Source organism: Triturus cristatus, chromosome 10, assembly GCF_964204655.1.
Source record: "Triturus cristatus chromosome 10, aTriCri1.1, whole genome shotgun sequence".
In the NCBI taxonomy this organism is placed as follows: domain Eukaryota; kingdom Metazoa; phylum Chordata; class Amphibia; order Caudata; family Salamandridae; genus Triturus; species Triturus cristatus.
This window is the reverse complement of record NC_140593.1, coordinates 674,914,500-674,939,220: the sequence shown is the minus strand read 5'-3', so window position 1 is coordinate 674,939,220 and position 24,721 is coordinate 674,914,500. Positions and strand designations below refer to the sequence as shown.

At 49.1% G+C, this 24,721-nt stretch overlaps 1 protein-coding gene across 4 annotated transcripts in view; it reads left to right on the top strand.

Annotated features, from left to right (window-relative positions):
* CRAMP1 (cramped chromatin regulator 1) overlaps positions 1 to 18,951 on the top strand; it is a 1,093,426-nt gene extending 1,074,475 nt beyond the window's left edge. For all 4 annotated transcript variants that reach the window (XM_085628165.1, XM_085628163.1, XM_085628164.1 and 1 more), the window contains one exon: positions 13,653 to 18,951. In XM_085628165.1, the coding sequence (XP_085484291.1) occupies positions 13,653 to 13,874 (222 nt within the window). In that variant the 3' untranslated portion in view covers positions 13,875 to 18,951. The remainder of the gene's footprint in view (positions 1 to 13,652) is intronic.
* Positions 18,952 to 24,721: the final 5,770 nt, after the last annotated feature.

Genomic DNA, 24,721 nt, shown 5'->3' with positions numbered 1-24,721 from the left:
TGGCGGTGGACTTCTGAGTGCCGCTTTCCGTGGTTTGTTATTGACATGCCCTTTCTGTTTGGGTTTATCTTGTGTCTGTCTTGGCCCGCTCCGCTGCGCACCTCGGGGGGCCTGGCGCCGTGCAGCCGGTGCCTGTTGAGAAGATCTTTGGCTACTGGGAAGGCCCCCTCCGTTCTATAAGGAGACTCCCAGGAGATGTGTGGCTGCAATCTCCTCTGCCACAGCCAGACCGGGTTGGGGTCAGTCGGGGTTCCCCCGGTGGCGTAGGGCAGCTTGCCACAACCAGAACCCACCCAAATCCCTCCGTCCTCCCGCCCCGCACCTCGAGTCCAGGCGCCGCTTGGAGGGGGGGTGGCTTCTGTGGCCTGATGTGGTGTGGCGCAAGGAGCATCCTAGCAGTGAAGTTCCCGCTCCTGTTCGCCCGCTGCGGGCCGCGCGGCCTGGCGCCGTGCAGCCCGGGCCAAGGGGTCTATGAGGAGGGGATATGAATGCCAGGTCCAGCCAAGGTGCTCCTCCCGCGTCGGAGAGGGACTGCGCTCATACCCCCATGGGGAGCCGATGCATCTATGTGTTAGAGGTCCAAGCTAGGATGCAGACAGATTGAAGGCCCCACTCCTGTTTGAGGCGATATCGGTGCACCCGCGTTGCAGGAGAGCCGGCAGAGGCAGCAGGCGGTGTTTAGGGGAGCTCTCGCCGGCGCCAATCAGGATGTCCGGAGCTCATTCTACTGTCCGCAGCCCTGTGATGTCAGAGTTGGGCCAGGCCTGGGCTGGATACGTCGGTGAGGTGATGAGGCCTGCCTCGGCCAGTAGTCCCCCAGCCCTTCCTGACCTCCCGCTGCGCGCCTCGAGTCCCAGCGCCGTGCAGTGGGAGGTCACAGTATCGGAGTGTGGTGGGGCTCAAGGTGCAGCACTTTACTCCGGGGGCAGGCAAGGGATCCCCCAGGTCAGATCCCCGAGGCGGGGGCCGCTTCGCATGGGGTCCGGGAGTAATTACAGTCTTCATCCGGGGTCCCACCGTCTGCAGGTTGCGCTCTCACCTGCAGTACTTGAAGTTGTTGGGGGTGGCACCCGGGGGGCCGTGTCACTATCCTCCCCGCCGCAGTGGCAGAGGATGGGGAAATGCTTTCCTTGACTTCTCGATCCTGCCGTCTCCACGGCGGACCCTGAACGTCGGATGGGCGCCGCCATATTGACCTCGTTGCTGGGCAGTCGTGAAGGTCTCTTGTGATGCGGTGGACTGCCTCCCGGTCTACGAGTCGGACCTCAGAGGGTACCCATTTGAATGCGTCGGATCCAGAGCTGATTTTCAGTGGGTTTTGGGGTAGTTACGGCATGGATGACTGTTGATTGCGTGGGCCACCAAGCGGAGCACTAAAAAGGTACGTCTGGCATCTTGGCCTGCTTGGCCACGCCCCCCCCACAATTAAAGTCACTCTTAATAGCTTTTTAGAAATTATCCTCTGAATGCAGAGGTGAAATATATCAATGCCTTTGGGCATTAAAATGCTTGAACGATGTATGCTTTCTCTGCAGGTACTTCCATGCTTTGTGGGACATGACCAACAAGATCTTGCCGGCCATCCTGGAAGACCACCGAGCCTCACTGACTCAAATTAAACCTGATGGCCAGGATGTAGCAAAGTATGTCTTTTATACTGATGTGGACACCAAAGACCACTTTGGCAAAATTGTTGGCACTAGTGTAATGCTTAGAAGTCACTCGTAGATAGGATCAACTGTGTTTTCAGGAGATGTCTAAGGATCTTTGATGAATATGCTCTTTGATGGCTGTAGATTGTTTGGAGAGAAGGCTAATTTAACGCTCAAATGCATTTTGATAGTTGAACTACAGCACAATCCTTGGGAATCCTGTCTCCCGCCAATCAGTTACACGAACAGTGTACATGAAGTTTAGGTGTTATTCCAGGGTGCTAGCTTACAGACATCAGCCTTTTCAAACTGTGCATCAACAATAGGCACAGTCCATGTAGTTGGCTTTGGTGCATATGTGTTGGCCATAAATACTTCCTCCCTATTAAGCAACTCATAGGCCACAGTATACCTACCTTCCTTTTATAATTTAGTGCTTGGAAGTATAAATGGTACTCCAGGGGCTCTCCAGATCATAACTCCTCTCGTATACGCCGACTACGTGGCACAGCATACTTGTGCTCTCCGCTTTAATTTTCTTCTGACTTAGTAAAGTGCGTCTCATGAATGAGAACCACTTCCGCCTCATGTCTAATGTGAGTATGGACAATGTGTCATTTTGTATAGTTTTCAAGCCCATGTACATTTCCCAAAATCATTTTGATCAGTGCATTTACAAATGTATATCAATATTTATCAGCTTTTGTTGTGCTTCCAACTTTTCATATTTTCGATTACACCTCCAGTTCTGCATCAGTCTCTGTTTTGGAGTTTGTTATGCTTTTGTCTATCTCAGTTATACTTTTTCTGCTGCTACCAATAATACATTCTCTAACTACCAATTTTGATGGACTTTTAGTTGTAGCCATTGTATTCTGTGCCCTTCCTAGATTGCTAGTGACTCTTTGACTGACATTCTGCATTCTCCAGGATTCAGTTCTCGTGTGGACTTTTCTCATTCTGTCTCCTGGCTCAAGCCATTCCCATACTTTTTCCGGATTACTGAAGAAATGTGACCGGTGTACTATCACCAACTTTGATGGATTAAGCAACATGTATTTCAGATTCCAATTCATGGTTCCAAGTTTTTGTTTTACTGACTATAGTATTTTTTTATCTTCTGACTCCTCTACATGTAGTCCAGAAATATGCGTCTGATTTAATTTTCAAATTTCTGATCTCCTATACTCCTGGAGTGCTGCAAGAAAACGTCCCGGTCCCGATAGTTGAGAAATTTGCAACTATGGCTCTTAGCAGGGCCTTCAGTGATGGTGGCCCTTCCAATGCCCTGTGGGCCCTCTTCACTATGAAGCAAGGAGATAGTTTTTTTGATTGAAGCATCTCTTTGACATAGCTGTTAAAAAACCATTTCCCAAGAGACCCTCAGCTGTCTTGGGAAACCCCACAAATTTGAGATTATTTCATTGTAAACGCCTCTCCGCATCGTCTATTTTGTGACAGAGGAGATATGCCAGCTCAGATTGTGCTTTTTCACTGTTGGATTCTAATCGCCACTTCCACCATCCGCTCTTTCATCATTTTTTCCATTTCTAGAATTCTTTCACTTAATTTGTAAAGATCGACACTTATCAGGTGCACCCTCATATAGATGATGTCTGTTCCCTTCCAAGGTCTGTCCAGATTTTTCTTTTGCTTCCAGAGCCTGTCTCGTTATCGACATTGCTGACCAGCCCCATGAGTTATCCTCACCTCGCTGCAACCCTGCCACACTCTTCTGTCGCAATATATTTGTGCATTCTAGTTTCCTGCATGTGTTTGGAAACTCTATCCTTCCCTTATCTTTTCAGTCGCCAGAGTGGCTATGGGTATGAAGGCATACACAGCCTGACGGATCCACTGTCAGCTCAACAGCTCATTAAACGCCAATGCTGGTCTGGTTTTCTCTCTCTATGAATGTGATTATGTCAAAAATGTCTTCATATTAGACGGGAAAGCAAAGGCTCCTCTAACCCGAGTCTAGGAGGGGGGATTATTGTCAGGCAGTTATCTGTATCCCACAAGCCAACACTACCCCCACCTGCCCCCCCTTAAGTCTCCCAGGTGCCACTATGCCCAAATACCGACTAGGCACAAACCCCAAGGACATCTCCTCCATGCACCAAGTCTGGCCACTCTGTCCCCACAGATACTACTCAGTTTTCCCTTTCTTCTGGTGCACCTTTTATGCAGCAGCCACAGTTGGAGATGTCTGACTGCCTCCAACGTTTTGCTTCTGGCCCCAGGCATAAAGTTAGTGACAGGCTCCCTGGTTTCCCGATTGCCTGTCTCACCTTTTGGGGCCAGGGCCTTGGCAGACCCCAGGCACCCATCCTGCAGCTGCCGCAATATGCTTCATGGGCCCCAGCCAGACCTCCAGACTCAGAATCAGTTGCCAGTTCTCCAGGTAGATGTTGCACCGCAGTGCGCAAATCTGTTATCAAAGGCCTAGCCAGGCTTGCAACACAGGCCTTCAGTATTCCATTGGTCTTTTTCAGTTCTGTTCATAGTGCACTACCACAAAAAATGAAGTCACAGGCCTGGTTGCAGATATCGTCTTTGTTTTTTCATCATACATTTCCAGTATTTTTAGGTCTCGCCTAACGTGGCTGCGCACATCCGCAGCTCAATCGGCGAGATTTATTGTCAAAGAGGAGTTTCAGAAGGGGACTCCAAGCCCCGCCCCTCATTTCCATTGGGTAGCGTCAGCGTTTATGGTAAACGCTGGCTTCCCATTGGAAAGGAGGGTTTTTCGTTACCTCCCTTTGGCTTTTTTGTCCGGCCTATCCGGACTGGATCACCTGCATTACGGCTGTCGTGACGAAGTTTCTTATCAGAAGCTTCGTCGCCTTGCACACGCCAGTCCGGCTCTCTGATTGGGCCGGACAAAAAAGGAGACATGGCGCTGCGTGTTTGTTTTGCATCTCGCTTTCACTTTAAAGTGAAAGCCCGATGCAAAAATAAACAGCGGATGCCTGGGAGCGCTTGTCGTTTGAGGCGGTGTGCGCGGGGTGGCATGTTTGAGGCCGTGCTCGGGGCTGTGAGGTGATAAAACCAGGCTCAGGAGCTGCGCTCTCTGGTGATGGGATGCCTGCAGCCGCCCAGGGCAGGAGATCGGTGCCCGAGCTTTCCTCCGTGGGTGAGGATGGCAGGCTGCCCCCGTGGTGCGGGAGCTGCGCTGTAAACAGTCTTCCGAGCTGCTTCGGGTGGAGCTGGGGGCAGCTCCTGCTCTAGCCCCGTATTTGCCCAGAATCACAGGGTGTTTAGTGACGCCAAGACTCGAACCTGTTCCCTAGTTCCGAAATCGGAGGCTCTGGCCCTAAAGCCACATCCATCTTGAATCCCCGCCCAAAAGACCGTCAAGCTTGACACAGATTCCCAGAGGAGAATGAATGCACTTGTAACCTTTGTGTTAGTGAAAGGACTTCACTTCACAGAACCATAGTGAAATGGTTGATGGACTAAGTGCAGTGAACCAGGGCTCCCACTTTCAACAAGCTCTATACGCCTTAACCGGGCACTCTGCTGTGTTGAAAGCTGTCTCGCTCTTCTAAGTTAAGCAGTAGGTGGTCGAGTGGCTAAAATGCTTCACCTGAGACCCTGCAGACCTGGGTTTTGATCCCGGCTACAGCACATGACCAACCATCCTGTGATTCTGTGCACGTCATTTCTTCTCTGTGTTCCAGAAATCGAAATGATTTAAATGTAAAAATAAGAAACGTGTGCTCTCTTGTGTTCATGAACGATCACCTGATCTATTTAACCCTTTCACTGTCTATGGTCAAATGCAGGGCTTTATTACTATGCACAGTTTATCGTAGAAAAGTCTGTGTGAATATTTTAAATAAAGTCCTGCCAGGACCTCGAAAATGTAAATATGATCCTGGTGGGCAGGGCCGTCTGAAGGGGGAGGGGAAGATGTCATTATTTCCCATCCACTCCTCTCACGCCATTTCAAGGCCACACGCTCCACCTATCAGATTAATTTATAGATTTGAAAGCAAGCGTGCTGCATTTTTTTTAATGAAAAAGGCATTTAACATGGTAATCTCTGCACTTCCATTCTCTGCCACAGCCGAAAGCGCTTAGAAACAGGCTGATCAGTGCTGCGACGAATTAGATACAATTTGAAGATGTTCCTAAAGACACTGGCAGCCTTCATCACTTTACATTCCAGCTCGCTGAGCCACACCTGACCGCAGGGCAGGCCTGTATCTTTAAATGGTGGCTGCACTGCAGCTCGCTTTCAGGCCAGACTAGCCAGGGCCAATGTTTGGACGTGAGACAGGAATTTTAATGTCTGTCCTATTTTAACTGGACGTTCAGTCCAGGGAGACACTGCTCATGGGCAGAAGAGGGGTCCAGTTACCCCAGTCTGGCTCCCAGCGAGGGGCAAATGTCATGACCATGGGGAGTGAATTGTACACCTGACTGTGTTCGAAGGCAGAAACCAACGCAAGTGGGTGTCTGTGAGTAGGGACCAAGAGGTGTGTGTGTCTGTGAGTAGGGATAAGGAGGTGTGTGTCTGTGAGTAGGGACAAGGAAGTGTGCGTGTCTGTATGTAGGGACCAGGAGGTGTGAGTGTCTGCGAGTAGGGACAAGGAGGTGTGTGTATCTGCGAGTAAGGACCAGGTGGTGTGTATGTCTGCGACTAGGTACCAAGAGGTGTGTGCAAGTAGGGACCAGGACGTCGTTATGTGTGTGTGCATATGTTTCTGCGAGTAGGGACATAGGGGTGTGTGTGTCTGTGAGTAGAGACCAGGATGTGTGCATGTGTGTGTGCTTGTGCGTCTGCCAGTAGGGACAAGGTGGTGTGTGTATCTGCGAGAAGGGATAAGGCCCTGTATATATGTGTGTGCGTGTGTCTGGAAAAAGCGACCAGGAGGTTTGTGTGTCTGTGAGTAGGGGCCAGGAGGTGTGTGTGTCTGTGAGTAGGGGCCAGGAGGTGTGTGTGTCTGCGAGTAGGGACCAGGTGGTGTCTGTGTGTGTGTGTGTCTGTGAGTAGGGACCTGGAGGTGTGTGTGTCCACGAGTAGGGACCAGCAGGTGGGTTTGTGTGTGCGTGCGTGTAATTACATGTAGACGTGTGAGCTGTTGGTGCTACCGAGATGTGTGAGACTGTGTGCCTGTGTGTAAGATATATTTTGGGGCCCCATGTTTGGTACAACTTTGCATTAATTACCTCTATCTGAAAGAGACTCGTTAGTGATAGATTCCTTACCTTAGAATATCCCCAGGCGTCAGACTGGATCCGGAAAGTTTTGCTAGCAGTACCCCTGCACGTCAGTAGGTGGCGTCGTGTGGCTCCGCGTCCGTCGCTGGCGTCGTAAGCGCCTAGATGACATCACGGAGACTACTTGGGCGCCACCCATGCGCGCTGACGTCAGTTCTTTCTTTTTCTGCGCCAGAAAGCGCAGATCCGGTTAGAGAACGTCCTTTAGTCACTTTTTGACTAACCTTTTTGAAACTTTTGTCTCCGGTACAATTTTGGTTTCCTTGATGCATGTAGGGATGCCTGGATTTAAGTCTTGTGGTGCCTGCCGTCACAATATGTCGGTGGCGGATCCCCACGATGTCTGCCTCTACTGCCTGGAGACCGACCACGACTCCCGAGACTGTCGGGCCATGGCCCGAAGGCCTTGAGGTAGCGGCTCCGGAAGCTGCTGGAGGTCCGGCGCTTGTCCCAGCGCCGTTCCCGGTCCAGGGGCCTTTCCAGAGAATGCTCGCGGGGCCGCAGTCGTCGCTCCTCGGGCTCCAAGTCTTCACCCTCGGATTCGGGTAAGAGACGACACAAAAGAAGTCGAAGAAGCGTGTTCGTTCTCTGACGTCTCCCCGTCGGTCCCCGGATGCGGACGAGACGGGACAGGTGTTCTGCCCCTGCGGCTCCTTCGTAGCCCGGGAGTCCCGCGGCCTACCCACCTTAACCGGGTCCATCGGCGACTCCCGCACAGGTGCAAGAGTTTCTTGCTACCATGGACAGCCTCTTTAGGCCTCAGGCTCCGGCTGGTCGCCTTCGGGCCCCGCGGTCCCGTGTCCGGATCCTGTTGGGCTGCCGGCGGATCCAGCTTCAGCGCCACAGGATCATGCACCGTTGGCTCCGGCCACGGCACCACAAGGTCCAGCGCTCCCTCGGCTCCGCCTCCGGCACCGTAGTGGGTGCAGTTTGTCCCACCTTTGCCCAGGTTCCAGGACCATTTTGTTCCTACCTGGGAACCGCATTGGAACGCGGTGTCGGCTCGGCCCCGGCCGGTGCCGTTCCCGACACCGTTTGTTCCTTCTCCAGCTCCTGTTCTGCCGCTGCGGTCTGTTCCCCATGCGGCAGGGGTGGAGCTTGACTGGGAGGGGTCCAAGGACCCTTCTGCCCGTCAGTGTGACTCCAAGCAGGACTGGGTGGACGACTTGGAGGATGCCGGTGACATCGACGTCTCCTCTGACCCGGGGTGTGCCTCTCTCCGGCCTCTCATGGAGGAGGGCGCCTCCGACACGATGGTGCTCCATCGGGCTGCTGAGGTCCTCAACCTTGATCTCCCTAGGGTGGCCTTCAAAACTACTCTCCTCACTGAAGTGCTCCAGACGGCGTCCACTTCGTCGGAGCCCCTGCTACCATTTAATGACGCCCTCACTGACGTCTTGTTGGGCACTTGGTCGCAGCCGGCCAAAGGGGCCCCTGTGGATAAGAATGTCGCCAGGCGTCACCGCCCGGCGTCTGGTGACCCCGCATTTCTGACCACTCTTCCTACGCCTGAGAGCCTGGTCATCCAAGCCTCGACATCGCAGAGTGCCTTTCCCACGGCTCCGTCGGACAAGGACTCTAAGAAGCTGGAGCAGTTCGGTAAGCGGTTGTTCTCTTTGGCCAGCTTGGGGCTGCGGTCGGTGAACACCGCATGCCTATTGTGCTGCTATTCCCACGCGGTGTGGGATACAGTTGCACAGGCGTTACCTCAGTGTCCTGAGGGGACCCAAGCTGTGCTGTCCCAAGCTGTTGCTGAGGGTAAGGATGCGGTTAAGTTCGTCATTCGGTGTGGGTTGGGCACCACAGACTTGCTGGGTAGAGCAATCTCTACGACTGTGGCGCTTCGTCGTCTCACCTGGCTGAGATCTACCGGGTTCTCGCCAGATGTCCAAAGCTTGCTCATTGATATGCCCTTCGATGGCACTCGCCTGTTTGGAGCGTTTTAAGGACTCGTGGGCCACGGCCAAGTCCTTGGGTCTTTCCACGAAAAGCCCAACCACTCCTGGTTTTCATTCCTTTCGTGGCCACGGCAGAGGCGCCCAGGCACGTTCCTTCAGCAAGCCTGTACCGCACCAGACTCAGCGCGGCTGCGGGTCTGGGAATCAGCGTGGGGGTCAGTCCACCTCCGCCCCCACTGCTTCTACCTCCAAGCCTTCCTAATCCATGCTTTGTGGAGCACCCCACGCCAGTGGGTGGCAGGATCCGCCATCACCTCCCCCACTGGCACGCTGTTATATCGGACAAGTAGGTGCTGGAAATCATCCGCTAGGGTTACTCTCTTCCCTTTCAGTCCACCCCTCCAGCCATGCCACCTCAGTACCACCGCATGTCGGGGGACCACTTGGCAACTCTCCAACAGGAAGTTACGGCCCTCTTGGCCAAGGGGGCCATCAAGTGCGTTCCTGGGCCAGAAGTAGGGAGTGGTTGTTATTCCCACTACTTTCTGGTCCCCAAGAAGGACAAAGGGGGTCTGCGTCCCATCTTGGACCTCCGGAACGTCAACCGCTTCCTCCGGAAGGAGAAGTTCAAAATGCTGACTCTGGCTCAGGTTTTGACTGCCCTCAATCCTAGAGACTGGATGGTAGCGTTGGACTTGCAGGACGCCTATTTTCACATCGCCGTCCTGCCGGCCCACCGGCATTACCTGCGGTTCATGGTAGGCCTGGGGCATTTTCAGTTTGCCGTGCTCCCTTTCGGCCTTACCAGCGCCCCTCGGGTGTTCGCGAAGGTGATGGCGGTGGTCGCAGGTCAGGGGTCTCAGTCTTCCCTTACCTTGACGGCTGGTTGTTGAAGGCGGGCTCATCCCACACAGTCGTCAATCACCTCCAGACTACGGCCGACCTCCTGCATTTGCTGGGGTTCTCCATCAACGTGCCGAAGTCGCACCTGAGTCCCTGTCAGAAGCTCCCCTTCATCGGAGAGGTTCTGGATTCGACGTGGTTTCGGGTTTATCCTCCCGAGCAGCGGGTCCGGGATATTCAGGCTATGATTCTGATCTTTCAGCCTCTATCCCGGGTTTCAGTCAGGATGGCCCTCCGGTTCCTGGGCCTGATGGCCTCCTGCATCCTACTGGTGCCACATGCCAGGTGGCATATGCGGTCTCTGCAGTGGGACCTGAAGTTCCAGTGGGCGCAGCATCAGGGCAACCTGTCCGATCATGTCCAGATCTCGGAGGGCACTGCACGACAATTGCAGTGGTGGCTCATGAATCGCGATTGGGTCAATGGCCGGTCCCTCTCCCTTCCCCAACCGGAGCACACAGTGGTGACGGATGGGTCCCTTCTGGGATAGGGAGGCCACTTGGGAGAGGCGGAGATCAGAGGACTCTGGTCTCCAGCGGAGTCCCGGCTCCATATCAACCTTTTGGAGCTTTGGGCTATCCGACTTGCACTGAAGGCATTCCTTCCTTCTGTCCGGGGAAGTGTGGTGCAGGTGTTCACGGAAACCACCACCGCCATGTGGTATTGCAACAAACAAGGCTGGGTGTGGTCCTGGACCCTATGTCAGGAAGCTCTGCGCCTCTGGACATGGCTGGAACATCAAGGCATCACCTTGGTGGTTCAACACCTGGCAGGTTCTCTGAACGCCAGGGCGGACGAACTCAGCCGCCGGTGCTTGATGGCTCACGAATGGCATCTGAACTCAGATGTGGTGCAAGGTCTCTTTCAGCAGTGAGGAGAGCCTTGGTTAGATCTATTCGCCACCGAAGAGAACGTGCAATGTCATCAGTTCTGCGCATTGGAATTTCCAAGGCTGCACTCGCTCGGCGACGCATTTTGTTGCAAGTGGAGTTGCGGTCTGTTGTACGCCTTTCCGCCTATACCATTTCTGCCCAGAGTGCTGAAGAAGATTCGGCGCGACTGGGCCCAAGTTATCCTTGTGGCTCTGGATTGGGCACGAAGGTACTGCTATCCCGAGCTACTCAGCACGGCGATCGACCCCCCGATTCGTCTGCCTATTCGGGAGGCTCTTCGGTCGCAGCAGCAGGGGGCGGTCCTCCACCCGAACCTGTCCAGCCTCCACCTCCATGCGTGGAGATTGAGCGGCGGCAGTTGACAGCCTTCGATCTTCCTCCCGCAGTCTGTGATGTCATTCTGGCAGCCAGGCGTCCCTCCACGAAAACGGTATATGCCTGCAGGTGGAACACGTTTGTGGCATGGTGAACAGCTAAGGCTGTGGATCCCCACTCTGCCCCTCTTTCTGATGTCCTTCTGTTCCTTCTTTCTTCGGCCCAGCAGGGTTCCGCTCTGGGCACTATCAAAGGTTATCTTTCGGCCATCTCCGCCTTTTTACGGCTTCCTGATCAGCCTTCTCTTTTTAAGTCTCCGGTTGTTAACCGTTTCCCAAAAGGCATACTCACACGTTTCCTCCCGTGCCGTTCATAATGCCTCAATAGGACTTAAACCTTGTCTTGACATATCTGATGTGCGCTCCCTTCGAGCCCCTTCATAACTGTCCTTTGCGTCTTCTCACTCTCAAGACGGCCTTCCTGGTCGCTATCACCTCTGCCAGAAGAGTGATTGAGCTCCAGGCTCTTTCTTCCAAACCTCCTTTCCTTTCTGTTCATCCGGACAAGGTGGTTTTAAGGACCCGTCCTTCTTTCTTGCCAAAGGTAGTCATGCCCTTCCACATCGGGCAGACCATCACTTTGCCCACCTTCTTTCTGCCTCCGCATCCTGCGAAAGAGGAAGAGAGGCTCCACCGTCTGGACCCAAAACATGCGCTCTCATTCTACCTGCAGCACACATGCCAGTTCCGGGTGGATGACCAGCTCTTTGTTGGCTAAGTGGGCGCCAAAAGAGGTCGGGATGTGCACAAGCGGACCATCTCTCGGTGGGTCGTTCTCTGCATCAAGGCCTGTTACTCGGTGGCTAAGAAGGAGCCTCCTGTGGGGTTGCATGCCCATTCTGCCAGGGCGACGGCAGCCACTACTGCCTTGGGACGCGGTGTCCCCTTGCAAGACATTTGTCAGGCAGCTACGTGGGCCTCGCTGCACACGTTTACCAAGCATTACTGCCTTGACAGTCAGGTCCGGAGAGACGGCTTCTTTGGCCGTTCTGTTCTCCGTGACCTTCTGGTGTAATCTATTCGCAGACCCACCACCGGGGTTGGTATTGCTGGGGTATCTATTCTAAGGTAAGGAAACTATCACTAACGTGTCTCTTTCAGATGCACAAGTTACTACTTGTGGAACGATATATCTGTAAGAGACATTAGTTAGTGATAGATTCCTTCCCGCCCCACCCATCCTCCCCGTTCTGTGAACTGATTTCTAGGGTTAAGGTCATCCCCTTCAGGGCGCTAGTTTCTTGGCACCAGTGGTCCGTTTCTTGCATGGCTCTGCGTTCCTGTCATGTACAGAACTGATGTCACGCATGGGTGGCTCCTAAGTAGTCTCCGTGATGTCATCTCGGCGCTTACGACGCCAGCGACGGACGCGGAGCCGCACAGCGTCACCTACTAACGCGCAGGGGTACTGCTAGCAAATCTTTCCAGATCCAGTCTGACGCCTGGGGATATTCTAAGTTAAGGAATCTATCACTAACTAATGTCTCTTACAGATATATCGTTACACAAGTAGTAACTTGTGCTTGCCGCCCTTTCTTGCCGCCACAATGCCAAACAATATTAAATTATATGTTAAACCTTCAGAAATCGATTCGGAGCATGCAAAAACAGCCAAAGGCTCAAGCTGCCTGTGGTCCCCAGCCACATAGTACCAGAAGAAAGACTGAACAAGCATTGATAAAGCCATTTCCTTTGGAGCTTGGAGCTAGATTTCTTTCACTTGCAACCACAACATTATATGCGGAACTCAGTGTCTAACCAGTTTGTTGCTCCCATTGCAAAAAAAAAATAAAACACATACCATAGATATTTACTGGACTAATGCATAATAATAAAAATATCATATGCATGTGGTGCTTCAAATTGTACCCTTAGTTGCTGCTTATTTGTAATAAAAATTATATAAACCTTTACTACTGGTGTTTTTGCTGCAACAGTGAAAATCAAAGCGACACTTTAAGGATTTTCACCATTCTGTTTGTCAAAATCTTGTCCCCTGCTTTGTCCCTCTTTTCATCTTTATACATTTGCACTTCTCTAGCTAGACTGTAATTGTAGCCCTGAGTAAGAGAAACCGAGCAGTAAAGAGAGAGATGAGAAGTAAGAGGAGTAAGGGTGTTGAGATAGAAATGATGTTGAAATATAAGTGAAGTAGGGAAGTATGTAAACTATAGAGAGAAATAAGAGTTTCACAGAACCAAAGATAAACAAGCATTTGCAATCCAATAGGTCTCGCCTTTACGCGAGTTTGAGATATTGACATTGCAAATAATGCCTTTTATTTTTGTTTTTGTTTTTACAACATAAATAAAAGGCAGTGTCATTTACAATGCCAATAGCTTAAACTTGCGTAAATGCGAGACCTATTGCATTGCAAATGCTTGTTCTATAGTGCTTTGCTGTATGCATTAGGGTGCTGCAAGAAGCGCCTTGCTTCAGCATGTTGATAAGTCCTTAGTTTCCTTTCTTTCTCCATTCCATCCATAATGTTCAAGGATTGTTATACAAAACGTTTATTGACAAACGCAAGAAGTCCTAACATGCTTCTTCCCTGTGTTGCGATTCGGCTCGTCACCTGTAATATGTTTTTAACTTGCTTGAATATTGTTTATGATAGCTGTGTTGTATACTTAGTTTCATCGCAAGCGGACATGTGACCTAATGTCGATGCTCCTAGCTCACTTTCTGTATTTCTGTCTGTAGGTGGTTGACTCCCAGCTGGTCTGCATGATGAACGAGAACAGTGTGGACTACATTGCCCGCTTCAATGACCTTGCCCAGGAGCTCTCAGTCGCCGAGGCCATTCGCAGGGACACCCTTTTTGACAGTCCTGTCGGAGACCTATCTCAGCAACAGCATCAAGCGGACATTGGACAGGAAAGAGAGAGAGGCAGGGGTTCTGTCATGTGGGAAAATGGACTGTGATGCAGCAGAGCACGCTGGGATGTGTTAAAACAGTGATAGCACTGACTTTCTTTCAAAGTACAGATCCTTGTATTTTGCTGTGTGCTGGGAACCTGGTAGAATGAGCAGTTTCACTAAGACTGTCACTGCATTGCCTACTTAAGGGAGACTGCATTACTGTAAAGTCCATTCAGCAACATGGAGCGCAGAGAAATTCCCAGCTGCTGCGTTTCAGTCTTGAGTATGTACGCTTGAATAGATCTTCTATCAGGTATAAGGGAAGACAGAAAGTGGCCAATAGCTGTACTTCTTGCCAGGAAGGATGTTTGAAATCTGCAGATGGATCACATGAACTGAACGAATGCACTTGGGGTATGGAGATAGCCCCAGAGGCTTTTCCAACTGACATTTGAAACCTTTGATTTTAAATATGCACTCTGACACTGGCACCAGCTTTACACATTTTATTTTTTGTATGTAACAGTAATATGCCCTTAATGTGCTCTCCTAAGGCTTCTGAGAAGCAGCACAGCACACAGGATGAGGTTAGTAGAGGCATTGCGTCAGCTACGTACATTCTAAGAGGAAGAGTTTCCCAGTTTACACCATTCTAAAAGCATTGCTTTCTTCTTCTTCTGAGAGCTTTACAAGGTGCTATTATTAGGGGGTTTCTGGAACTCAAATCTTTCAAGACCGGAGGACACTTGTGGTGCAGAGTTGGGCTCTCTAACCTAGAAGATAAAGACCATGGATGTTAGGTCTTTTGATTATCTTTCCAGCATTGGTGGACCTCTTTTGAAGACTTACGAAAATGTTTGTCGTCTCTGGGGAGATGCTGGTTTTGAAGCATCTCGCAACCCATCACTATCTTCGCATTTGGAGAGCGAAAAACAAGTTGTAAATCAAACGTTTAAAATGGTACACAATGACAAACTCTTCTTTTAAAGTTTTTTGCGTTCCTCCCCTCCACTTTTAGCCATTGTGACAGGATCGGCGAATAGGACACATATGAGGGCCTACATAAACTGAAACAAATTCACATTGCTTTATTGAAGGGCAGTTTTTGCGAAATAATCTGTTTATTTGCGCAACAATATTTAGCAATTGCCACAATTTTGTATGTGTTTCTCAAGCAGACATAGCTAACTACTTACATTTACACCATCCTTTCACCTTTACTTTTGGGCATAGCCTTTAGCTATCTGGTACTGTAGAATCAAGTGGCTTCCTGTTTGCCTCAATTATGAGAATGGGATACAGACAGAGGAAGATTTTTTATAGAATTACGTTCCTGTGGTCTCGCCAACCACTGTCATAAATGCCTGCGTTCCCCAAAATGCCCTGAGACAGGTCCCACCTGTAATGTGAAGGTAAAAACGGTTGATTAACACAGGTGCCAGACATGGCCCTTTCAATTCAACTTGCTTTTGGTCTTCTATTGTTAACTAATTCATGGTTCTCACTTATACATTCCCCACCAGGCAGTGTTTTATTGTAGTGTAAGGCAGCAAATAATATTTGACTAAAACTATACAGAAATACTAGGATATAGATCTTCAAAAAAAATAATTGCAATCCGGTAAGAGTTATATTTCTTCCTTTTCCTTAATTTATTGGAAAATGACTAATCTATTTGGTTTTTCCTGACATAGTGCTTTTCTGAGCCATTTACTATATCAACCTTTTTACAGGTGTTTTCTGTAGTATTTAAAGACGTTTGAGCTCTTCTAAGTGTTTATATTTTTTGTATATAAACAATAAATTAATACCCTGCCTGCAGTGCCAGAGCTTGCTGAGGTTAGGCAATGGCTTTCTAATCACATGCTTTGTTAATGGAGTAGAAGCACACAAAGTTTTGGAAGGCATAGTAGTGCTTGATATTTAGAGATTTGTTTGTGGGGAAAAGAGAGCGAAAACACACGCTTTATGCCCTACAAAGTTGTGTAGCCAAGAGTTAACACACTTTTTATTTTCAGCAGTATTGCAATTCCGTACTATTTCTCATTTTCATAAAGCAAGGAACTTCCTTTTCCAGTGTCATAAATCGGTGATATATATTAGGATATTGCTTTTTCTTCTCCACACTTTGTGATGCCAGTTCGCAGCCATGCCGGCCTCGGTTCGTAAATACTAATCCCTAGTTTCTTTAAAATGTCTGCCAACCCCTCATCATTTTAATTCAATCACTTAGAAGTGCTGTTATACATTCATGTTCGCCTGTGCCTAATTAGAACAGCTCTGAGGACAGTCAGAAGTTTGTCTTTTTCCACATAATCCGTACAGAATATAGAATCCCAAACTGGGAGAGGTTTGTCTTCATTTAGAAGGTAGTACATCTGTATCACTATTCAGAATAAGGTCAGAGGCCTTTGGATGCTGCAGAGGTTGGCTCATGAGCCTAAGCCTTACTTCAGCAGCATGGTCTTCAATTCTTGTTTAACTGGCTTATCCTTTTCATCTGTCCTAAAGAAGTGAAATCATAGACTTAAATACTCGTCAGCCTCTTTCATTCTCTCTTACCCTCTGTATTTTTCCATTATTAAAATGGGCTAGCTAAAAATATCTGTAGCGAGAATGCTCGGAACTATATAATCACACTAAATACTGACACATACATCATTAAACCAATGTCTTGGCCTCCAGATTTACTACGAGTTAGGCAGTGGTGGGTTCAAATTAGGAACATAGTTTTGCAATGCCTATTTCTTGTATATTCCATTAGTGTTGTGTAATGGCAAACATGGTGATGATGTCTTATATTCAACCATGATCTCTTCCTTGGGTCGGAGATCGCTCCAGCCTTCCAGAACTTTAAGCAAGCAGCAGTGTGTTTGACTTTGTTTTACAAAACAAGTTGTGTGGATTCAGCTGTGTAGTTAATAATAAAAATGTAAAATTCACTTCAGTAGTGACAGGCAGTGGTGTAACAGTGCCCCTGCAGCCCTGCTGTGCGGGGAGGGAGGTGCGAGTTCCAGGGGAACCCCCTTCCAGCACTGTACATGGACGGTGGGTGGGACCCTGGCCCGATAGGTCCTGACTGGGTCTGGAGCTGCCCCCCCATGTACTTTGCAGGGGACCCCCCTCAAGTTTAGTTCCACAACTGGTGACAGGAATACATTCTAATTTATAAAGAATCAGTGCAGCTTTATCTCTTCTAATGACAGTTGAACCTTACCCACCACAGTATGCAGTATACACAGTCAACCCTCACCAGCACATAGCTGTGGCACTCTGTCCTCGTTCAGGCATTAACTTTGCCAACACCAGTTGTTCACCTCCACCCTCATAATGTCCCCGCACCTACCCCTTATACGTTTTTGGTTTTCAATAGACTTCAGAAAATGTCAAATAAAATTCTATTGTTCTTGCAGTGTGGTACGTAGCCCCTCCATAAACCCATAGGTTGAGCTTCTAGATAATGCTTTTCTTATGTTCAGTTCATGAGTTAAATCTGTCGGTTGTTACCCAGCTAGCAAGTTTTAATTAGATTTACTGTCACTTATCTTTCTTCTTTAATTATACTTTCCTTTTTGCAAACTGGAGTTTCGAACTAGACAGCAAATGTTTAATGCAGGATTTAACCAGTAACACCTTACAGTATGTTCCACATGTTAATTGGTTGTGTTCGCCTTTGTAATCATTTTTAATTCTTTATAAGGATTTATTTTGGCTATGCACTTTCTCTTACAAAGGTAAAATGCAACAAAGTTTTTGATGCACTTTTTCCTAGTTGATCTTCTGCTAAGTAAAATATTACCATCCTAAAGAAGTGCAAGATCTCCTAGTACACACCATCCAAAGCTGCCCCTTCTTCCAGCACAGTAGAAGTTTTTATTTTATTTTAACATAAGTTAATGAAGTAAAGAATTTAAGGAAATGGAAGAAGCAGGGCTAGCCCAGAGCTAAGTGTTAGAAGGGCTATGAAGAAGTAATGTACAAGTAGAGTAGTGCCACATGACTTTTCCATCCTCCTAAAAGTGGTTCATTACTTCCACAAAGAAACGTGAAAGGAAAGTAGAATCTAACGTTTCATGAAAGATGGACCAGACACATCAACCTTCCTTTTCCACTCTTTACCCAGATTTTTGTTATCAGTGGGATTAGAAGATTTGACCATTGACAAGTACAGATGCTAGAAATTGCCAGTAACCCCTTTTTGGAAAGGTCTGCTGGAAAAGATAATCAGACTTTCACAAAGGCGAAAGGACAGACCAGTTACATGGCAGCAGAACTGTTGTGATAGAGTAATAGAGTTTTGTCTACTATATACTTATGTAAGTTCTCTGTGCGTCTCACACAGCCTTAGCAGACCAACCTGCCTCTCTTGTCTTTCCACAAATGTTAATCCCAAATTCACCTTGTGGGCACCTCCAGTTCTATGTGAGTGCTAGCCCAACCATGGACCTCTTCTCAGAGTAATTCTGACTAGTAATTTTCAGGTAATGTGGGCAGACTGGACACAAATTCTTTGTTAAAACCGTCCCTCCACCCAATTGCCTTCTTAAGTCGGAGAGGGTAGGCAGATTTTCTTGACTGCCACATAATAAAGCCTGATTAATTGTTAATGAGCTGTTGCACTTTGTTTCGTTAGCCCTTTTTCAAAGTTTGAAGCACAATTGAGCTTCCTTCCGACTTGTAAATAGCGTGGAATCAGTCCTCCCTTGATGTAAGCACTACCGTCGTGTCATCCATTGCAATGGTTTTGGATAAGCCAAGGTTAGGACTCATATGTCTGGAGGCAGAATTCTCGGTAATGATAGTTAAGCCATATCATTGAAGGGGTTTTGAACTTGATCTGGAGATGTGAAAAATGTTTTCTAGATTCTATAAATACATATAAATATATATATATTGCTGTATAGTGTACTTATGTATAAAGCAAACAAAATTCCTGTTCTCGCTGATTTTTCTACCATGTTGTAAATTATATTATTTATTTGTTTCCTTATTTTGAAGCAGTGTTTTTATTTTGTCTTTTGTTTCGATTTATTTAATATACAGAGGTGGCAGTTTAACCTCGAAAGCTTAAAGATTCCAGTTTAAATTTGAAAAGGTGGTTTTATTATTGTGCATAAATACATACTAATACTTTGCTTAAGTTTTGTTGTTTGCGTTTTTATTAGTAGGGGTGTGACTATTTCTCATGCATGCAATCTCACAGGTTTAAAACCTTTGGAATCTTCTCTGACATAAGGTTGTGGGGCATGGAAAGAACCAAAGAAGGTGTTCTAAAACTTTTAGCTGCGAAACCCGCCAGCTGGCGCTAATCAGCTTTGGTCCCTACCTATCCCATTTAGCTACTTTCACATTGGTAAGCGCTGCACGAAATAGGTAATCTTGGAGACATTATATAATGCACAGCAAATTCTGACTACGGAACACACAGCTGCCTCCTAGTCCTATTCTTCTCAGGATACTTCGCCGTTCTTGACCTTGAAACCCTTTTCTAGGCTTTTGTCAACCATATCTGAATGGGTGGTACTTCTGTTGAATTGGTTCTCTCCCTTTGTGAAAAGAAGCCCAAACTGGTGGAGATGGCAATGCATGTTTGCCTTTATTTCCGCTGAAATGTGGAGTTCTGCACGACACTTCTCCAATATAATCAATCTAGGTACAACCATTAGAAACATTGATAGCTGTAAAACATATAGTAACTATTCATCAATTGAACACTTTCCTCCTATCTTGAGAACTGAATACCTGATTTCGGCTTGAACCTGAATATTATATTTATTAAGTGCACAATTGCAGTACCTCTTGGATCTCTAGACTATTGCCATAACAAACAAAAATACTATTAAAAAATGAACTTGTGTGACAATTATTCTCTGTACAAAAAAAGGAATCAGTATTGCTTAAGGGGAATGACCTATTTATTAAAAGAAGGGCCTTAAGTAACGTTCTGTATTTTGGCAGTTTTTTAATCTGTATATTTAATGTAAGCACATCAGTCTTAAGAAAGTGTGGATACTATGCAATGAAGCAGCTCAATGGCTGCTGCCAGGGAAAATATCAAGTTACATTAAATATGCAGATTAAACAACCTGCCAAAATACAGAACGTTACTGAAGGCTCTGCTCCATTGTTTGGTTTCCCACCCAAGCCCCAAGGAATGTCATCAATCCACATTTCCTGTCTGGGCGTCACAGTCCACATCTCTTCTAGCCTTTCCATTCCCTATACTTCCAAAATATTGACCACCATCCTCCATGCCATGTACCATGCACAGGCACACATACCGCCCAACACAAACATGCTTCACAAAGTGAACATGCTATGTAGGCCAATGGTGAGTTAAGTACACAGCAGCAGAACTTTTCATAAGTGGGCTGGTAGGCATCACTCCAGTAGCAGGTAATAGCACCTCTTTGCACTACTGATTCTTACCAAACGCAAAATGGGTATGCTGCCACCACTGCGCTTGTGTCGCTTAACTCGTGGCAAGGTCAGTATCCCTCTACCAATATGAGGCTAGCACTTGGACATTACAAGTTTCTTTTCTTCAAAGAAGCTTTGATTCATAGACTACTGTGAGACTCCTCTTTTAGTTCACAGTGTGCATGGGCATCGATTACACCCTTAGATTATTTTCTTCCACCTTTGGGTGTGTTCAGTTACCGCTCTGAAATCAACACCTTCCTCCTGGCTTTCTCAGGCCTGTCTGTTCTTTGATTTTGACACCAATGATTGGAGAAAAGTCTGCATGTTGTTGGGCAGTAACTTGAGGCATAGAAAGATCATGCAACGGACTAGAGACTCGGTTGAGTCCCCTTCCCTTCCACAAGTCAGGTGAGATGAATACTATTTTTAAAAAAACATACTGCCCAAGCTTCGGCTTTATTCAGTTTGGGGCATGAGTTGCATTAAAAACAGTGTTGTGCGTGGTCGGACCTATTAGGAGTCCACTGCACTTACTAGTCCAGATAGGTGGTCATGTGCTGCCACAGGTCCCTGAGGAGGTCCCGGGCCATCCTCTCCCTAGCAGTATTAGACAGGAGAAATGTGGCAAACTGCGCCGTCTGTTGTGGTCTTGACATGACCATCTCACTGGGCAGAACGATTTCATCAATGGTGGCTGTTCAACGCCATGCCTGGTTGAGGACTTCTGGCTTTTCAGGGGATGTCCAGGCCCCTTCCATCGACATGCTCTTTAAAGGCATCTGTCTCTTAGGCGACAAGGCAGACATGTAGCTGGAGCACTTTAAGGACTCATGGGCTATGGCCAAGCCCTTGAGCCTCTGTGGCCACACATCCCCGTCTGCCTTTCGTAGCTACGGATGGGGCTTTCAGCCGCGACAGCCATACGCCAGCCACAAGACCGCGCAAGTTCAGTAACCTCTGCGCTGCTCGTTCCGACCCCATGGACAGGGTGGCCAGAGGTCGGGTCAGTTCACCACCCACCAGAGTTCACCACCCCCCTGCAGCCTCAGCCTCCAAACCTTCCTACTCCGGCCCTTCCAGATCATGGACGGCCAGTTGCTGCAGGATCAGCCATCACCTCCACCACTGGCAGAACATCACTTCGCAAAGGTGGGTTCTCCAGATAGTCCAGAGGGGCTACTACCTCCCATTCAAGACTACCCCTCCCTCCATGCCTCCCACTTACGACCTGCTGACAGAGGATACCTGTATTTGCTTCAGGAGAAAGTCATTACTCTCTTGGCCAAGGGAGCCATAGAGAGGGTTCAGAAGTAGGCTGTGTTTGTTATTCTATCTACTTTCTGGTCTCGAAAAACGACAAAGGCCTTCGTCCTAGCCTAGATCTGCAAGCTCTCAACTACTTCCTGCAAAAGTTGAAGATGCTCATTCTAGCTCAGGTCTAGTCTGCCCTGGACTCAGGAGACTGGATGGTAGTTTTGGACTTGCAGGACACCTTTTTTTATATTCTCATCCTGCCTGCTCATCTGCACTACCTGTGGTTTAAAATGGGCCACAAGCACTTCTAGTTCACTGTGCTCCCCTTTGGCCTTATCAGCTCCCCTTGGGTATTCACTAAGGTGATGGTGGTGGTCGCTGCTCATCTGCACAGATCTGGGGTGCCAGACTTCCCCTACCTTGACGACTGGCTGTTAAAAGCAGGCTTACCGGGGGGCGTGGCCAGGCAAGATGGCCGAACGGACGTAGACCGTTTCGGCTCCCGGTCCACACGCTGTTCCCGTAGTGTCCAAGGGCAGTTGTGTGCTGTGTGAACGGTTTGCAGCGGTATCGGAAGATGTGGTGCGCAGCAGGGAGCGATTTGCGTACTTCATCCGTGCGGCGTTTCCTCTATTTTGCCTCGCGCTCCTGGAAGGGTGCCGACTGCCGGGCGCAAGCTGGCGGCGTAGGCTCGGGCCGCGGAGCTAGTGAGGATTTCATCGTGGATGCATTGCTGCAGGTGCTCCAGTGAGAGTAGTGACGGGGAATAGAAGGTGAGCGGCGGCGGGGGGCCAACCGCAGAGAATGTGGAGATGTTGGCAACGTCCTGAGCCTCCTTCCCCCGCGAGTGCCTGACCCTAAAATGGCGGCTGCGCCGCCCAACTGACGATGGAATGCTGCACTCACGGCCTGCACCCGCCTTCCCTGCTTCCTAGCCAGACCCCGAGGTGTGTACAGAGACTCCATTGAAGACACCAACTACTGCTCCTATTTGGTCTGGCCATCTGGAACACTGGGGCTCACAGCTGCTTCGGTGCTACCTTGCCGATGCACCTTAGCGGGCACCTCACTTGCTCGGTGAATTCAACAGCTCCCACGACATAGCTCCTCCAGGCCCACACCTGCATTCACTGCCAGCAATTGGAGACCCCAGTCTCTCCTCTACCTGCTCCCACTGGCGCCAAGTCTTCTCTGCCTCTGCTTTGCTATCTGGGGGGCGCACTGCGTCATCTGGGCTCCCAGAGCCACAACTCATCGGCGTGTCGGGGGCTGCTACTGGGCCCTGGATGACTGACCAGTCGGCTTGCGGTCCCACACTGTGGCGCCTTAGTCAGGATTCTACGCACGCCTACTACTCATCTTAGTGCCACCTAACTCTGGGGTCCTGATCCCTATGCCGCCTAAGAAACCGACGGGCAGGACTCCGAACAGGGTCTCAGATTTCTTCTTGGCCTCTGATAAGCGATCTGCGCCTCAAGGGAACGCCGACGCGGCAGCCATGGCCCTTACAAAAGTGGATCTCCTGAATATGTTCCAAGACTTTAAAGCTGAACTCCGCAGCGACATCAGTCAGGACATCAAATCTTCAATGGAGCAATTGTGTTCGGATCTGTCGGAGCGCTTGTCGTCCCTACAGAGGGATGTGGATTCGGTGGGCACCAGGGTCCTTGACCTTGAGAAACAACACCAGGAACGGGATCGACTTTCCAACGAGCTGCGGGAGGATGTGAGAACCCTCAAAGATCAATTGTCCCAGGCGCAGCTCAAGGTAGAGGACTTGGAAAACAGAGCGCGACGCGAGAACATACGAGTTCGGGACATAGAGGAAGGCTTGGAGGGGCCTGACCTGGAGGCTTTCATGGTGGGCCTCTTCTCGGAGATCTTGGCCCCACAATCTCTTAAAATTAAACTGGACGGAGTCCACCGAGTGGGATCCCTCTTACCTGGCAAAAAGAAAAGATCACGCGACGTCCTGGCGAAATTCCATTCTTACAAAGTCAAGGACACGGTGCTACAGACAGCAAGGATGAAAGACTCTGTTTCCTTCCAAGGTCACTCCTGTACCGTCTACCAGGATGTGGCACCGTCTACGCTGGCACGGAGGCAACAGCTTCGCCCTATCACCTCTAAATTGCGGGAAGATAAGATCAAGTATAGATGGAACTACCCCTTTGGGCTTAGCTTTGAATTCCAGAATAAACGTCGTCATATTACCGACTTACGAGAAGGTCTGGATCTGCAGGGTCTCCCCTCTGCGGGGGTTGGCCTTTCTCAAAGTGCACCTGGTGAATCTTCCGGAGGATCCTCGTCTGCTTCAACATGGTCAGTGGGGACTCGTAGGGGTCACAGATGACTTCCTCTGATCTACATGGTGAGTTTGTTTAGCGTTGCCCAGTGGACCTGCTCCGGTGCCTGTCTTTTCAGTGGTGCCCAGTGGGTTCCAGCGGGACTATGCTTCTCCTGGGCGTGCTACTACTTTGCTACCCCACCAGCTCGTGAATACAATCCAGCGGGCATTTGTTCAGCTTAAAGAGGTGACATGACTCTGGAGGGCAGGCCATTATGTGTAATACTGTTACCTTCTATATGATATTTCGCAGATTTGAAAAAGCAAGGTGTACCCGCTTCTAGTTTTCTAAGATGCTACAGGCTGATGCTGTTTGTGCTACCTATCATTGCTAATAACCTGTCAAGTTTATTTTCCTCTGTATCGTTCTATATTGCGGTGCGATGTCGAGCCACACAAACATGTCTTAGTTGAATACACTGCGGGACGGGCGTGGACGGGGCCCTCGGACCTGTTGACCCCCCCGGTCCCTGAGGGGGTCCTCTTTCCCTATAGGGGCCCACGTTGCGGTGATTTCATACTGTTTCACTGTTAATGTCTACTTGGATTTTTTTGGGGGTAGAGGGTGGGTATGGGAGGGTTGTGGTGACCGCTTTTTATCTATTGCTTTAAGGGTCTTTCGGGCATCTGGAATGGCACGCATGCTGGGGTTGGGCACTGCATGGACATTGGTGGCCAATCTGAGATTGGGGTGCCGAGGGGGGTTTCTAGGATTCAATGAGAGCGGTTGTATTCTACTTGTGACATGATGCCGATCACCGTAGGAACTTGGAACGTCAAAGGTCTTAACTCCCCCCAAAAACGCCAAAGAGTGTGGAAATACCTTATTGACCACCACCTCGACATAGTGGCACTGCAAGAGACGCACTTGGCTAGGACCAAAGGC